At 36.0% G+C, this 18,026-nt stretch overlaps 1 protein-coding gene and 1 long non-coding RNA gene across 8 annotated transcripts; both read right to left on the reverse strand.

The window, feature by feature from the left end:
- Nucleotides 1–11,057: 11,057 nt before the first annotated feature.
- Nucleotides 11,058–12,929, reverse strand: LOC113359864. Its single transcript, XM_026603436.1, has one exon. It carries the CDS (start codon nt 12,927–12,929, stop codon nt 11,058–11,060), a length of 1,872 nt encoding a protein of 623 aa, XP_026459221.1.
- Nucleotides 12,930–14,366: 1,437 nt separating this feature from the next.
- Nucleotides 14,367–17,195, reverse strand: LOC113357084. 7 transcript variants are annotated; one of them, XR_003363427.1, is made up of 5 exons: nt 16,704–17,195; nt 15,398–16,513; nt 15,220–15,275; nt 14,962–15,059; nt 14,394–14,865 (listed from the first exon to the last, which is right to left on the reverse strand). It is a non-coding gene; the product is annotated as an uncharacterized LOC113357084 (long non-coding RNA). The 7 variants fall into 7 exon arrangements; XR_003363426.1 differs by having other exon boundaries at nt 14,367–14,617; nt 14,725–14,865; nt 14,962–16,513; nt 16,704–17,194; XR_003363422.1 differs by having other exon boundaries at nt 14,962–16,513; nt 16,704–16,922; nt 17,004–17,195.
- Between the last annotated feature and the right edge of the window lie 831 nt (nt 17,196–18,026).

Consider the following 18,026-nt stretch of genomic DNA (forward strand, 5'->3'; position numbering starts at 1 on the left):
GAACCTTCATACATACAATCTTTTTGAGTTTAAAGGGTAACTGAGGATGCACCAGGACGATTTATTATTATTTAATTATTGACATGATATCTTTATTTTGAAATGTAATTAGGGCTTAACCGGCCGCGGCAATGGCATGGGCATGCATCATCTCCGATAATGCATCAACTGATTATTTTGTTGGAACTATTACTTAGTCTCATTTATTTAGTTGTTGTGTAAATGTGCTATGTTTATGATCTAATTGCAGCAATAACCTTTAATTTTAAAAAGAAATTATATTGCGGCTTTAGATCTTAGCTGCCACCATAATTTATATGAACATGATCATTTCTTATTATGCTGACCATTCTTTATGTTAGTGTTGTTTTAGTCCGAGCATAAAGCTACGTGTATTGTGTGCCTCCACGTTTAAATTTCCAATAAGAACGAACGAACTATATACATCCATAACTTTTAACTAAAAATTGCCAAATTGCGTCGTTTTTTCTACTCAAACTTATTGTTTATACAAAAAATAAGTTTTGGCAAAAAACACAATCATGATGATGTGAAAAATGGATTTTTTTTTTTTTATAAGAAGACTTTTATTTATTTGTAAAGGAGAGTGCATATTACATATAATAGGATCTAATCTCAGATTAGTCCTTTCTAGAAATTTAGTTCTATCATATAAGCTCATGTTCTCAGTAGAGAAATATGTTATATCCCTAGTTCTCACTTCCTTAGCAAGTCTATCTTCGAAATCCAAAAACTTTCTAGGTTTATACAAAAACAAAGCCGAATTACATATATATAAGGAATATCTGCATCTATTGATGCTAGTTTGGGCTCTCCAAAGCTGGTCTTCAGGATTAGACACTCCATTCATGATCTTCATTAAGGTCAGATAATCATTGATAAAACAAGCATTGTTGAGGTTTAGCTCCTTCACCCAATTAAGAGCTTCAAGCTCTGCTTTTGCTTCAGCATCTAGGGGGCAAGCTGCCCAGTTTCTGCCTGCACGACATTGTTTTCTGCTTCCTATTTTATTCAAAATGGAGATAGCATGACCCATTGTGAAATTATCCTCAGAAAAAGAAGCATCAAAATGAATGAACCCATCAAAGTTGTGACTGGAATTGGTATGAATATCAGTGCCAGGATTTCTTAAGGATTGAGAAGCATGCCTAGAAGTGTTGTCACTAGGATAAACTTTATTTTGATAAGAAATTTTAATGGAATCAACAAGCTTTTGAGGCAAGGGTATAACATTGTCAAAATTCACACTGTTTCTATATTTCCAAATGGAACATATAACATAAGATATTTTATCATGTTTTTCAGTAAGAATTTGCTATTCATCCAGTAGTTAAACCACATCATAACATCATAGGAACCTTGCAGCTTATATATATCACTCAAATGAAAAGCATCCCAGATTTTCCTAGTGAAAGGACAATTAACAAAAAGGTGACATTCATCTTCAGCAGCATTTGAATCACATAACAAACAGAAGGAATTCGAAGTAGTAACATACTTAGACATTCTATGTCTTAAAGCTAAAGCACCAGACACAAGTTTCCAGCAGAACATATTAACTTTAGGCTTAACATTTAACTTCCAAATTTGCTTCCAAAATTTAGCTTCATTTTTATCAATATTCAGATCAGTAAGAAAATTGTAAGCAGACTTAGTAGTGAGTTCACCATTTTTGGTAGAATTCCATCTGATCCTATCATGCATATTGAGGTTAACAGCAACATATTTTATAGCATTATGAGAATTATAATCAACATATTTAGATATAAAGTTAAAATCCCATGTGCCATCATTACATATCAAATCATGAACAATTTTAGGCATATTATCATCAATAATAATAGGAATAAGGGGAGTATTTTGATTAGGTAGCCAAATATCAGACCATATATTAACTTCTAAACCGTTATTAACCTGCCAAGTATAGTTCGATTTAATAACCTCAAGGCCTTTTCTTACACTAGACCAAATCTAGGATATCCTATGCTTTCTGTTTTTTCTTAAAGGATTGTGATTCTTAAAATATTTGTGTTTTAGAATTCTCGCCCACAGTTGATCCTGATTATGAAGTAATCTCCATGCCAATTTGGTAATAAGAGCAAGATTATGTTTATGAGGATTTCTAATTCCTAGTCCACCTTGACGAATATCTTTAATTATACTAGGCCAAGCTTTAGGATAATAACATTTCTTTTTATTCTTTTTTTTCCACCAGAAATCATGTTGAACTTTGTCTAAGTTATCTAAAGTTTTTTTAGGAAAATACAAACATTGCATTTGGTGATTAGGATAAGAGCTAAGCACATTTTTTATGAGAACAGTACGACCAGCATGGTTAAACATTTTCCTAATCCAACCTTGAAGAGCACCATAATATTTATTAAGCAAGGGTTCAAAGTTGTTAACCTTATTTCTATCAAAGAAAAGAGAAGTTCCAAGGTACTTGTCATTTTTAGAGATTTTTCTAACTTTAAGGATTTTTGAGATGATTTTACAGTGTTTATTATGCATTTTGGGCGTAAAATAAATGCCCGATTTTGAAAGTTAATGACTTGACCAGTCATTTCACCGAAAGTATTAAGGATGTTCATTAAATTCTTAGCTTCATTAAGATTAGCTTTAGAAAAAAGAAAACAATCGTCGGCAAAGAAAAGGTGAGAAACGGAAGGCGCGGTATTAGTAACTTTAATCCCAGAGATTAGTTTATGTTTTTAAGCTTTTAAGAGGAGCTTAGAAAGAACCTCCATACAAATAATAAACAGGTACGGAGATAGAGGATCTCCTTGCCTGAGACCTCTAGACACGACAAATTTATCACCCGGGACACCATTTAACAAAACAGAAAAGGAAGTAGTAGTAATGCACTGCATAATAAGATGACACCAGTCATGACAGAAACCAAAAGAAAGAAGGGTTTGATTTAGAAAATCCCATTCGATCTTGTCAAAAGCCTTAGATAAATCAATTTTTAAAGCCATATTCTCATTTTTGTTTTTAGAAATTTTCATAGAATGAAGGATTTCATGAGCAACAATAATGTTGTCATTTATTTGACGGTCAGGAATAAAGGCAGATTGATTTTGAGAAATAAGCTTAGGCAATAGAGGTTTTAGTCTATTAGTTAAGATCGGTTGAAAGTCACTAGGAGTGGAAGGATTCTGAACTTTAGGGATTAGAGTTATATAAGTGTAGTTCAAATCTTTAAGAATGTATTTTTTTCCTGAAAAATCTTGAACAAGATTGATAATGTTAGTTTTTACAATGTCCCGGTGAGCTTTAAAAAACCCAGGTGGAATCCATGAAAAATGGTTGGAACACAAACTAAAGATAAACAAAAAGGACAAAAAATTAACGTGGTTCGGCGAGTTATGCCTACATCCATAGAAAAATCCTTGTAGGAAGAGATATTTTATTGATGCGTTAGATATAATTATTTTTCTCCAGGTTACAAAGCATCAAATTAGCTTTGGCTTAGGGTTTAGACCCATATATTTATATTCTCTATGTTAGACCCTAATTCTGAGATAAACTTCGTATGTATATAACTTGGGAAGAAAAACATATCGTTACTTCTAAAATCTTCTTTTGGGTTAGCGAAAATGAACACGGCCCATAAGTGTTTGACTAGCGAGATTTACCGTTGTTTATGAAGGTAAAAACATCAGCCCTCTTAACCTCTTATTTTTTGTGGGTTAAAAAATCGGTCCGCGAGTTATAACCCCAAAGGTGTCACTATCCATATACAAAAACTCCAACAAAACAAATTGTTCACAAAAACTCCATTTAATATAAACTGTCTATATTACCCTTCTAGTTTAAATCACCCAAACAAAAACAAAATTCAACCACACTTTAATTCTTATTATATTGTCACCCCCAACAAGAAATAAACAACCACCAATAAGCACCGCCGCCACCTCCGACCACCACCTCCGCCACTGAACACCACCGCCGCCGCCACCACCGACCACCACCGCTCCGCCGCCGCCGCCCGCCGCCGCCACCACCGACCACTGCCGCCGCCACCACCGACCACCACCGCCGCCACCACCGCCGCCACCGACCACCACCGCCACCACCGACCACCACCGCTCCGCCGCTCTGCCGACCACCACCGATACTACGTAATTGCACCACCAATACCAGCCACCCTACCATCCAGCACCACCACTGTCGACCACCGCCGACTAAAACCAGCACCACGACCGCCCACCACCACCACCTCCCAAAAATATGATGAAACCGATTTTGGTTTCATCATAAATACGATGAAACCGATTTTGGTTTCATCATAAATACGATGAAACCGATTTTGGTTTCATCTTGGTTTCGTGAGAAATCACCTGCAAGAATTTTTTTAAGAGGTATTATACATCTTCATGGATAGAAATACATTGTTGAAATACGATGAAACCGATTTTGGTTTCATCATAAATAAGATGAAACCATAATTGGTTTCTGCACTTCAACAGCAATACCACCAGTTATATCTCAAGACCCATTACTCAGCTTCACCTGGTATATCTTTCCATCTAGGTTTATAGGAAATTCCTCATTGTATTGCAGCACTTCATTGCACCTGCAACTACAGATTCACTTCAATCTCATCCTTGGCTTCACTGCAAACACACAAGTTCTACTCATTACAGCTTCAGTTAACTCAACTGACTGAAACTATTACTCCATAGTTGTAGCTTCTGCAACAGTCACCAACTCCAGTTCCATTGCAACTGCAGTCAGGTCCTGTAGTTCAATTCTTGCAACTTTACATCTCCTGCCACAAACAAAACCACCTGCGATGCTTCCATTAAACTCTCCACCAGAAACTGCAATTTAACTTCAGGCCTGCACTTCTTTCTATCTCGCAATCCCTTCTAAACAACAGCAACATGACAGACTATCCCGGCATCCAAATTCTGCACATACTAACTTCCATTACATCCATTCTGCAACCACGCTTCTTTAATTCAGTTCGACTGCTCGTCTAATGTAGCACTACCTCCATTTCAAACTCCATCAGCAACAACTTCAGTTTCAATTCAACCACCTGTAGCAACAACTCCAACTGCCTGCACTTGAGCATCGAACATATCCAGTTAAATGCAAGCATAACATCTCCTCCTTGAGCTGTACCTGCAACTTCACAACTGCCCCACCTCAGTCACAGATTCAACACCACCATCATCTGCCAATTCTTGTTATATGCCCAGCCATCATCTCTGTAACATCACTGGTTCATTTCAGCTGCAGTTCTCTTTGCAGTTCAAAACCCATTAGATCCTGTAATTTTTACCTATCCTAACATACATCTAGGTTCAGGCCTTTCAAAGCACAACTCCTCCTTCTTGCAGTTCCATCAGTAACTCCAGTTCATCTGTGACTTCATTCATTCTGCTACTTCAGTTCAGCATTAGTTACACAATTTGCAACCTTCTATTCCCTGTAGCTCATAACCATCACTTCATCTCAGTTTCTAGCTTCAGTCTCTGCCATCATTAGCAACATTATCTTCAGCTTACTGTCTCCACTGCTATCTCCATGTATTGTTCTCAAAAGCAACAACATAAACAAATCAAACCCATCTACAATTCTTCTCAACTGCAGCATTTCCAGTTTCAAATCTCAGTTCAAGGAAACCCTAATACGACCCCATCTTCTCTGAATCGAACCAAAACTTCCCTTGTTCAACTGGAAATCAAATCCAAGTTAAACCTATCTTCTAAATCTTCACAAACTCTTCGAATCGAATACCCATCTTTAACAAACCCATTTTCTCCTTTTCATTTTCTGATTTCTTCTCTGATATCCACAGCAACAGAAACATCTTCTCAATCCCTTGAATTTCTCGGTTCAGAACTCAATAGTTCCTTCCATCCTCTCTCAAGATCGGACTCAATTTCATCTTCAATTTTCTCCTGCTTCAATTGTACTCATCAGCAGCAGAATCAATTCGTCACCAACCCATATATGTTCTTCTTGTTCTTCAATTGTAATTACAGTTGCAACCCTAATTTCACCAATTTCTTCATCCGATCTTACAGAATCATCAAAACATCACCAGATCCACATGTGTTTCCTTCTGATTTTTAAAATGAAACTATGGTTAGGGTTTTGATTATGGTTGATGTGACGTGAAGAGGAGTTGGGGGTGGTGATGTTTACGGTGGTGGAAATGGTGTTGGTGGTGAAGGAATTGAAGGAGGAGGAGGAGGGTGGTGGTAGTGGTGAGATACGAACGTGAAGTGGTGTGTCGGGGGAGAATAAAATTATTGTTGGTCTTCGTGGAGATCCATTGTTGCTGCTGGTGATGATGGTGGTGGGAGAAGGAGGCGGAAGAAAGAAGAAAAAAGAAATCAGAGAAGAAGAAGAAAAGTTCAAGGGCCTGTTTGTCTTTTTTTAAAGTAACAAAAACTAAATTTACACATTATTATTTGGCTTGGGGTTTTTGTCCCAGTTTTATTTGAAACGGTTTTTATTTGGTAGAAATAATATGACCGGTTTTTTCTTATCACTAGTTTGTTCACCTAGGGGTTTTGTCGCTAATTTTGTTAAAAAATTAATTAAAACTTCAATCGTTCTCATTGGTTGTGTAAGTACTATGAACCATCGCTACCACTGGTAGTAACAACATGGAGTATGGTGGAGACTTCCTGTCGTCGCCTAGAGCCATGTTCATTTCTCTTATATTATGATTTGCGGGTTCGTTACCCTATCTCGTACATGATCGTGAAATATTATCATCATGAAATATCAGTTCCCGCTACCATCACTCACAAACATAAGCTGAATTAATTTAAGTATCATGTTCTTTACATAGTTTGCTCCTTTTTCTCCCCCCATGTCGAAAAAAACTTTTGTTTTTGTAGATGAATCGAGTATAACAAATGTGGAATCTATCACATCATTTTCGTTCAGGCCATTTATCTTTTTCAACTTCCCAAACAATTGTTTATTGATATCGGCGTCTTGAGTTAGGACTCACGAACCACTTCAAAGTGTTTAAGTGTACCTTTCATAAATTTGTTGAATGAAGAAGATATCAAACTAAGCCAATTTGAATCCCCACTTGATTCACCGGATCCAATATCCAAGGATGACGAATGAGCCCTTTTTCTTCTAGTGTCACCACTATTTGACTCAGACTAGTTACTTTGTTGTTGATCATTTTTTGTTCAGTATTGTGTTGATTTTCTTCTTCATTTTTTTGTACCTTTTCTTTCTCTATCTCTTCTAGATCTTCAAAAAGTGAAGCAGCCCCTTTTGTATTTTCCATATACTCAACAAATATCTCAACTAAAAAATCTAAATGAGGGAGTGGTTTCACACACACTCCCTTCACACTCGGATAAGATTGTAAAAACAAAAGTGAAAAGATCTTCAATTTGCACCAACACTTATACCAAACCATATAAACAGGTAGCTAAAAATGTTAAATGCTAAAAATTTGGCGACAATTTCATCAGTTTGCGATAACTAAGTATATACAGACCCGTCTATATATTATAAGGGACAATGGTGTTTTTCCACATCGACGGTCTTCCACATTTTGGATATATAAAGAACGTTCTAGATCAAGCCAATATTATGTGTTTGCAATGTCCTCTCCGGTTTCTCATGTTGGACGGAGATCCACAATTTAGCCACATAAACGATGGTCCCGATTCACCGACTAAATATACCCTATCAACATTTACACACTCCTCTCGAACTCACTCTTTCCATTACTCTTCTTCCGTTACTTTTGAAATTCATGTCAATTTTTTTCCACGTTCAGGTAGTGAACGTCTAATCAGAAACTCTTTTATGAACCGAAAAGCAAAAAAAGATGTTGATTCAGATCATTTTAAAAGGCATTTTCCACGCTGATTTTGGTTGTTCCCCAGTTCTAAACTTGATTTTTCTCTTGTTCATCATAGGGGTTTTTACCTAATCTTCGACAACTCCCGGTAGAAAGTGCAGAATATTTGGGTTTGTAAGTACCTATTTACCAAGATGAATCTTATTTTTCTTTGGTAATCATGGGGGTTCTATTCATTGTTATTTATGTTTCTCACTTGGAATCAGTGTTGAATTTCCTCTTCATTCAAAGTAGCCGTAGCTCTACCAGTTTCAAGGTACTCAGTGCAACCAAATAAGAAATCAATTTAATAACCAAAATCCCTTTCGGACGCCAGTCCACTGCACAACTTGTTAGGATCCTTAACCAACACAAGTAATATCTCTAAGAAAAGTAACAACAACCCTAGATGGAACCCTTTTTTATGGGGGTTAACCACCTCTGCTCGAAAGTTAAGGGAAGAGAATTCAGTTAAAACTGACTTGTATTAATTAAGCTTGAAGTTCTGTTACAACTCAAGCAAGTATTTATAGCTAATAATTGTTTATTAAGCAAGTAATGCAAATAACAGAGTTTTATTCAAACTAGGAAATCCTAAGCAATAACTAAGGTAAAACTAAATAAGGAAATCATAAAGTAAGAAGGTTTGGCGTCGCAACATCCCACCCTCCTTGAAAAATGGCTTGTCCTCAAGTCTCAATATCTGGAAAACGCAAAAGAATATCATCCGCATCTTCCCATGTAGCTTCCTCTGGTGAATGATCCTTCCATTAGATAATCCATTTTGTACCAGCACAATTATCCTTTTTGAACATTTTGCGTTCTAAGATAGCTTCAGGTTCCCACTTCTCGAATCAACCACAGTAGGTAAGACAGCTTCAGTGACCATAGAAGTACCAAGTTTCAGTTTCAATTAAGAAACATGAAAAACTGGATGAATACGGATCTCAGTAGGCAATGCCAACTTATATGCAACTTCTCCTATCTTTTCAATCACTCTAAAGGGTCCATAAAATCGAGGGGAAAGCTTAGAATACGTTTGATTTGACAATGAAGACTGTCTATAAGGTTGCAGACGAAGAAAAACCCAATCATTAACTTGAAAACTTCGTTCAGTACGGTGATTATCAGCATAAGACTTCATACGACCTTGAGCAGCTGGAAGATGAAATTTAAGTAACTTAAGTGTGTGATCCCTTGCTCTTAAATTAAGATCGACAGCATTGACAGCAGTACTTCCAGGTAGATAACTGGAAATAGTTGGTGGAGTTCGACTATACACAAATTCATATGGTGACATGTTAATGGTAGAGTGATGGATGGTGTTACACCACCATTCAGCCCAGGGCAACCACTTACTCCATTCTGAAGGTTTAGCACAAGCAAAACATCGTAGATAATATTCAAGAGTTCGATTTGTTACCTCTGTTTGTCCATCTGTTTGTGGATGATAAGCTGAGCTGCGGCAGAGTTGAGTGTTTTTTAAAGCAAAGTAAGCTTCCCAAAATTGGCTCATGGAAATCGGATCACGGTCACTTATTATAGTCCTTGGCATTCCATGTAATCTGACAATCTCTTGAACAAAAATATCAGCAATAGAGGCAGCTGAATATGGATGTACTAAGGCAATAAAATGTGCATATTTAGAGAGTCGATCAACAACCACTAATATAGATGTCTTTCGATATGATTGAGGAAAACCATCTATAAAATCCATGGAAATGTCCATCCATATATCTGCAGGTATAGGAAGAGGCTGTAATAAGCCTGGAGGAGCTATAGCTTCTGATTTACTCTTCTGAAAAACATCACAGTGAGAAATAAACTCCTTAACTGAGTGATTTAATCCTTTCCAATGGAAATTTTGTTGAATGCGCTTAAGAGTTCGAAAATATCCAGAATGACCTCCCAATGGTGTAGAGTGAAACTCATGCAAAAGTTTAATGCACCATTCAGATGAAGGAGATACCAGAATTCTTACTTTGTAACGCAATATGCCATCTTTGCATGAATAATGTGGCTTAGAGTTAGGATTGACACGCAATAAACTGATCAGTTTACTGAATTCTTCAGCATTGTTGCTTTCTTGAATAATATCAGTGATCCCTGAGAAAATAAGAGTAGAGATAGCAAAAAACTGTAGGTTTGTAATTCTGGATAAAGCATCTGCAACAATATTCTCTTTTCCTCTTCTGAAAATAATCTCATAATCGTAACCAGTAACTTGGATAACCATTTTTGTTGCTCTAACGAAGAAATACGTTGATCCAGGAAATATTTTAAACTATGATGATATGTAATTATCTTAAAATGCCTTCCCAATAAATATGATCTCCACTTTTGCACTGCAGAGACTATAGCAAGCATTTCTTTGTCATAAATTGATAAGTTCAAATTTTTACCTGAACCCAACCCAGATGCATCACATTCCAAACAAAACTCTTTGGAGAAATCTGGTAACATCAAAACTGGAGTGGTAGTAGTGAGTGCTTGTTGGAGTGCTCGAAAAGCCATAGTAGCTTCATCATTCCAGACAAAGGAATCCTTCTTGAGTAACTTAGTTAATGGAAGACTGATTTTACCAAAATCTTTTACAAACTTTCGATAATAACCTGCCAAACCAAGAAAACCTCTCAAGCTTTTAACTGTAGTTGGAATTGGCCAATCAAGGAAGCTTTGAATTTTATCATTCTCCACAGCGACTCCAGCAGAAGAAATAACATGTCCAAGGTACCCAACTGAGGGTTGTGCAAAAGTACACTTAGATTCTTTGACAGACAACTGGTTCTGACGCAAAACCTCAAACACAATGTACAAGTGCTCCAAATGCTCCTTCATACTTTTGTTGTAGATCGATATGTCGTCGAAGAAAACGAGAACAAATTTTCTCAGATATGGTCTAAAAATCTGATTCATGAGACTTTGGAATGTTGCTGGTGCATTTGATAACCCAAATGGCATAACCAAAAATTCATAGTGGCCATCATGTGTTCAAAATGCAGTTTTCTGAATATCTGGTTTGTAGAGACGAATCTGATAATACCCAGAACGTAGATCAAGCTTTGTAAATATTATTGCACCATGGAGTTCATCTAAAAGTTCATCTACCATTGGAATGGGAAATCGATCCTTTATGGTAATCTTGTTTAGAGCTCTATAATCTACACACATGCGCCATGAACCATCTTTTTTGCACCATTTATATAGGAGAAGAAAAAGGACTTGAACTTGAACGAATGAAACCAGCTTGGCTTAGTTCAGCTATAATCTTGTCAATTTCATCCTTCTGAAAGTGAGGATATCGATATGGACGTGCATTAACTGGAGTTGATCCTGGTAATAGTTGTATTCTATGATCATGCAGTCTCACAGGTGGCAGTGAGGTTGGAGGCTGAAAAACATCGGCAAATTGAGACAATAAGTGCTGAATTTCAGGTGGTGGAGCTGGTGTAGCATTTAATGAAGTAGCTTTTGCAGATAGTTGAAGAAAAACACCATAAAATTCTCGGTGAAGTAGACGTTGCATGGGCACACTGTCCAAGAGCATGACATAAGAAGAATTATTTCCCAATAATTGTATGGCTGCACCATTAACTTCGAAGTTCATGATTAACATGTCAAAATCCCAAGTAATTTGACCCAATGTTCGCAACCATTGTACCCCTAATACTGCATCACAACCACTGATTGGTAGAACATGAAAATCAGTAGTAAAAGAGTAATATTGCATTCTGATAGGAACATTGAAGCAAGTACCCAAGGTGTTCAATTTACCTCCATCACCAACAGTAACACACAATGCATTGTCTGTTGCTTGTGAGGAATATCCACACTTTTTTACCAACGCAGGATGAAGAAAATTATGAGTCGCTCCTGAGTCAATCAAAAGTGTGAGAGGTTGTTCCTTAGAGAAGCCATTAATTCTCATGGTTCTAGGGAAAGAAGAACCCACAAGAGAATGCAGTGAAATATTAGCTGCAACTCCATCATCAACTTCATTGTCAGGATGTATTGTAGAATCTTCAGAGATGATGTGAGCTTCAGTTTCAACTCCCTCAGGAGCACCTTCGAGAATCAATAATCTTGGTTTTAAGCACAAGTGACCAGGAGTGAAAAATTGGTCACAGTTAAAACAAAGACCCTTTTCTTTTTTTTCTTTTTGCTCTTGCCAAGTAAGTCTCTTAGCTCCAGGAGGTAAGGGATTCTTCTTAAACTGTGGAGGAGAAGGAGTAGAAGAAGATCTAAGCTGAGGAGGACGATAAGGTTGTTTAGCAGCTGACAAAACATCCTCTTGATTGATGGCTTTAGTGAAAGCCGCAGTTAAAGTTTGTGGTTCAAGTAACTTAACCATAATCCCAATTTCAGGTTTCAAGGAATGAATAAAACAATTGAATAAGTGCTTCTCAGGCAAGTCAGTGAAAAAATTCAATAATCTTTCAAATTCAGGTATGTGTTCTCGAACCGTACCTTTCTGTTTGATCATGCTAACAGCCATTCGTGCATCAACAAATTTTGTTTCAGAAAAACGAGCACGCACAAGAGAACAAAACTCTAGACAAGTATTCACAGTCATTGTTGTCCTTTTCCAACGGTACCAAGCATTGGCATCACCCTTAAGATGCGCAGAAGCAATGACAAGTTTCATATTGTCAGCTACAACATGCAGGTTAAAATACTGATCTGTACTGAAAATCCAGCCATCCGGATCATCCCCATCAAAAGTTGGGAACTTAAGAGAGATAGTTCCAGCTCGAATGGTTGTTTCATTACCACCAGTAGGAGGAGGTGGTGGAGGAGGGCCAATACCCTGACGCTGAATGAAGTTAGGATTAAATTCTCGAAACACATCTCTTAACGTAGTCCCCAAAGATGTTGATAAAGCAGTTGTAAGTTCTGTTGATAGAGTACGCGACAATTCAGTTGTATGTTCTTTCAAATCCAACTTCCTAGTAGCACGATCTTCTTCACGCAGTTGTTTATCCTCGGCGTTTTTTCTGGTACGTACTTCTTCATCATGAACATAATTGTTGTTTATGGTGGTGATAAGAGTGTCGAGTTTTTTTACCCACATATGCAATACTGTCTTGAACAGTTTGTAAGTTTTCCGAATAAGTCATCTCTAAAAAAAAAAAAATTGGTGAAAATTTAGGGATTGATCAAAACCGGCTCTGAACCAGATGTTAGGATCCTTAACCAACACAAGTACAGTAAAACTTCGATTAATTAATCCGCGATAAATTAATAACTTCGCTAAAATAATATTTTTTGCGAGTCCCGACTTGGGCCAGTGTATTAAATTAATAACCTTCGCTAAATTTATAAGATAATAAAAATTTTAAGTATCCAATAAAGCTCAACTGAAATATAGATTAATAATCATTATAATAGCATTACATTACTGGTGCGTTACTAAAATAAGATTCCAAAGTTGTTTGTCTCTTGTTCACATTTATGCAATACTGGACTTCATTTCTGATTTTTTTGTAGTCCATTGAGGAGTTCAGGAGGAGTGCCTTTTTCAAATTGTAGGAGGAAATTATTTAGCTTTACTATTGATAAGATTGCTTCTTTACGAGAAACTGGATTCACTTGAGATGTATTCCGATGCACGCTTAATTGTATTTGATATCGTTCCTTAACACACTTGTATGTTAAATTTTTCAAGAATCCATTTTTGTGTTCCTCTTTAATTCAAATTTGGATTGGAATGACTATACTCACACAATGCTTTTCGAATCTCGTTTGTCATCGTGGATTTTTTGATACCTTTGAGATGAGAAGTATGAGTTATTGTTACACTCTTCTTTTGTGTTGTTTTTTGTTTCTTTTAACATCAAAAGATATATAAATTTATGCACACTAGATTTTGTGCCCTTGCTACGCACCGGGCGAACCCTAAAACCATCCACTATCATTTTTTTTTCCAAACCATATTCTTGGTTTGGTGTAATGTGGTTTCGCCCGGCCCCGTTGTGCATTTTTGATTTGGTGTGGCGAGGTGGCTCTTGGGATTTTTAATGGTGCGGCTCAGTGCATTTTTGATTTGGTGTGGCGAGGTGGCTCTTGGGATTTTTAATGGTGCGGCTCAACTTCGCCACGCTCACATTCCGATATATTTTTTATTTGGTGTGGCTCCGTTTCGTCATGTCCCCATCGTGATGCATTTTTTATTTGGTTTGATAGGCTTTTATTGAATTCACTGCGAAGGGCTAAAAAATGATTCTATAAACTCTCCATTGAGATCGAACCTTTTAATACATCCACACAAAATATCCGATAAGCCACTTTTTTTATGTTCTGCCAAATCATTTTAAAACCAAATAAACAAACCTTAATTTGAGATCAAAAGTTAATCAACAAATCATAAAATTATTCCCCACTCTTGTTAATACATGCATCGAAGAAGCACAGACTATAAACAAATATGGTTTAAGAACTCGAAGCACTCAGCTGCAGCAACATCTAAAAAAAATGAAAAGAATAGTAACACCCGGTGAACTCAAAATGGTTTCCACCCAAGCTAGGTAACATTTCATATATGAATTATAGTTGTTACTTATCAAGTATTATCCAAAAGAATTTCAGGACAGGGCAGGCATCTACCAAACATTGAGTTTCTTTTCAGTTTTCAAAACAAACAACTTACAACAATAACAAACAACTTACATCAATGTTGATGTCATCAATACATTCTTAGCTATAGTGGAATCCACACCTCTCTCAGCCTTTCCAAAATTACTTCCGCAGCATGAACATCATCTGTAATTTAAGTTAAATCATTACCACCATTTTCATCATTCATTTACCCAATAATGGAGTTCTCCACTTAACACCATTCACATAAACTTCAGCTGCGTTGATTCTACCTCATTGTAGCCACTACCACCGATCTTATAAACTGTAGAGGTGCTTCCTATTCCAATATCATTGTCTTCAACATCAGCTCCATCCTTGCTCCCCAAATTATCATTTCCGATTCCATAGTAGGTAGCATGAACCATTAGGCCCTGTAAAATCATTGCCCATCAGTGGAATAAAAAAGAAGTAACTCTAAGAGGTAAGACCAATTGTTTGTATATGCAAATTAGACCCGTAATACTCACCGTTCTGATTTTAAATCCAAGATCAATCTTTTTTTTAGAGCACTGGATATGCTTGTTGTAAGCTGCTTCACTTGCTGCTGATTTGATTCTTTATTAATCTATATCATTAGGCCAAGATCCTTACTGGCATTGTTTAAACTTGTAATGCAGTTCTAATTATGGAGTTCATTGTAATTTAAGTACACATTTCCAAACAAAGAATACAGTTTTTCTAAATACATTTAACAAACTCTCATGGAGTATCATAATGGTTCTTACCACTGTATAAAAGCCTCACTATTATGCTGCAAATGGTTTGTTTATCAATTGATCATCTGTAACAGGAAATGATTAGAAGTTTATGCTATGGGATTCTACGTTGGTAGTTTTGCAGATACCATATAAATTGATTTGATCTGAATTAGCATCTAAGAAACAATGCTCTAAGAATCAATACCTGAAAAGGAGCACCTCTCCTTTATAGTTAACTCAGGCTATTTCTCTCACTCCATCCTCTTCAATATATCAAGTAAAAGAAAGGCACATTCGATTATAGAAGGGCAGACAACCTGAGATATGAACCTTTAATTTCGGAGAAAATTAAAGGGAGCATGGTATACATTGTTCCCTACTGCTCAAAGATGGTCTGAAAAACTTCTAAGAAAGTCAGAAACAATACTATACCTTTTTATCACCATGGAAAGTTTCTAACAGTTCTAATTAGCGACCAAAAGATGACATTTCTATGTACTTATGGCTTTCTATAGTTGTATTCATGCATCATATAACCTTTACATATATGCAACTTAACCTGTAACAATAATGTCATTGAGAGCCTATTTATAACCCCAGTATATTATTCGATGCAAACAAACTCATGAATTTTCATAGAGATAAACTGTTTAAAGGCCTGAGTGCTTGAATCCAAAATTTTCCCTATATGGATGTCTAATTTTCATGAATCTTTATCACCTGCAGTATAAAATAAAAAACAATTGAAAAATCGTAGGAATTAGTAGGGATCTGGGTTTACCAACATAAAAGATGACATTTCTATGTACTTATGGCTTTCTATAGTTGTATTCATGCATCATATAACCTTTACATATATGCAACTTAACCTGTAACAATAATGTCATTGAGAGCCTATTTATAACCCCAGTATATTATTCGATGCAAACAAACTCGTGAATTTTCATAGAGATAAACTGTTTAAAGGCCTGAGTGCTTGAATCCAAAATTTTCCCTATATGGATGTCTAATTTTCATGAATCTTTATCACCTGCAGTATAAAATAAAAAACAATTGAAAAATCGTAGGAATTAGTAGGGATCTGGGTTTTCCAACATACGGAATAGGATTTTATGGTTTATCGAGAGCAGAAGTCCCATCTCAAACTCGTACTCGACTCATTGGAATTCAATTCCAGATGAAAACCCATTCGCGGCATCAGATCTTCTCCTTCCATTCCAAGAACCAACATCAAATCCGTTGTAACCATCTACTGAAACGTCCACCAGAGACACAGCTTCAATCGACGCGGGTTTACCAATTCTCCATCTTCGCTGTGGTACTTCGACGCAATTAGGGTTTACCAATTAGAACAAAAATACAGAAAAGCTTTAGGGTTCATTGATTAAGATAAATAATAAAACACTTTAGAACAAAAATACAGAAAAGATTTATGGTTCATTGATTAAGATAAATACAGACGTAATCACAAAAAAAAAACAGGGAGAAAAGAAATTAGGTTTAGGGTTTACCAACAAACTATGAATCGTATTTGATTATATATCATTTTGAAATCGTATTTGAAATACCCAATCTTTATTTCGATCGACGAAACCCTAAATTGAATCTGTTTGCAACCCACTGTATCAAAAACCCAAGCTTTCCTTTAATTGACGAATCCCTCCAACACAAACACAAAAAGCATCAAAAGCCTAATTAACAACCCAAGCTTTCCTTCAATCGACGAATCCCTGCAACACAAACACAAAAAACATCAAAACCCTAATTAACAACATTTGAAGATTAAAATAGATAAATTGATAGTTCATAACCATGTGTTTTTGCAACAGAAAAGTATAGCAGGAGGAAAGTATGGGAATAAGAATATCAATAAGGCGTTAGATCTTTCTTCTATGTAACTGGTATTTCATGGGGGAACAACACTGGTTTGCTGCAGATGAAAGCACGAAATCCATACGAACACCCCGTTAGGTCTTTTATCTAGGTTATTGATTTTTTTCTTTTCTTTTTCTGTCCCGGCAAAGACTGTTTTCTTGTGCAGTTTTTTTTAACCGAAAAAGGTATTTACCGTTACATTCATATAATTTGAGGAAAAGTGGAAGGGAGAAATTTCAAGGGGAGGTGACGCTCACCTAAAAATGGGTATTTTCACCGTGCAACGCATGGCCTCGCATGGCCTAGGAGTTTAAAGGGTTTGATAATTTACTATATATTATACTATAGTATATTATATTGTGCCAAAAAATTATTACACATCAATTTGAATTGCAAATAGTATCTAAAGATATTTGTTATTATGGAAACCATTAAGTTTAACTTCAATATTTTCTTTTATTTTATTTTACAAACTTAAATTTAGAATGTTTTGATAATTTAATAACTTATTAATTTATCGATAAATTAATACTTCGCTAAATTGATAGAATTTTTCAGACCCAACATTATTAATTTATTGAAGTTTTACTGTAATACCTCTAAGAAAAGTAACAAGAACCCTAGATAGAACCCTTTTTTATGGGGGTTAACCACCTCTGCTTGAAATTTAAGAGAAGAGAATTCAGTTAAAACTGACTTGTATTAATTAAGCTTGAAGTTCTGTTACAACTCGAGCAAGTATTTATAGCTAATAATTGTTTGTTAAGCAAGTAATGCAAATAACAGAGTTCTATTCAAACTAGTAAAGCCTAAGCAATAATTAAGGTAAAACTAAATAAGGAAATCATAAAGTAAGAAGGTTTGGTGTCGCAACACAACTTCATTATCCCAGGTTGGTTTCTTTAATTGTTGTTATTTTTTCCCAATTTGTTTGATTGACATTTGTATTTTTATAATCT

The sequence above is a fragment of the Papaver somniferum genome, chromosome 3 (assembly GCF_003573695.1).
Source record: "Papaver somniferum cultivar HN1 chromosome 3, ASM357369v1, whole genome shotgun sequence".
Lineage (NCBI taxonomy): Eukaryota > Viridiplantae > Streptophyta > Magnoliopsida > Ranunculales > Papaveraceae > Papaver > Papaver somniferum.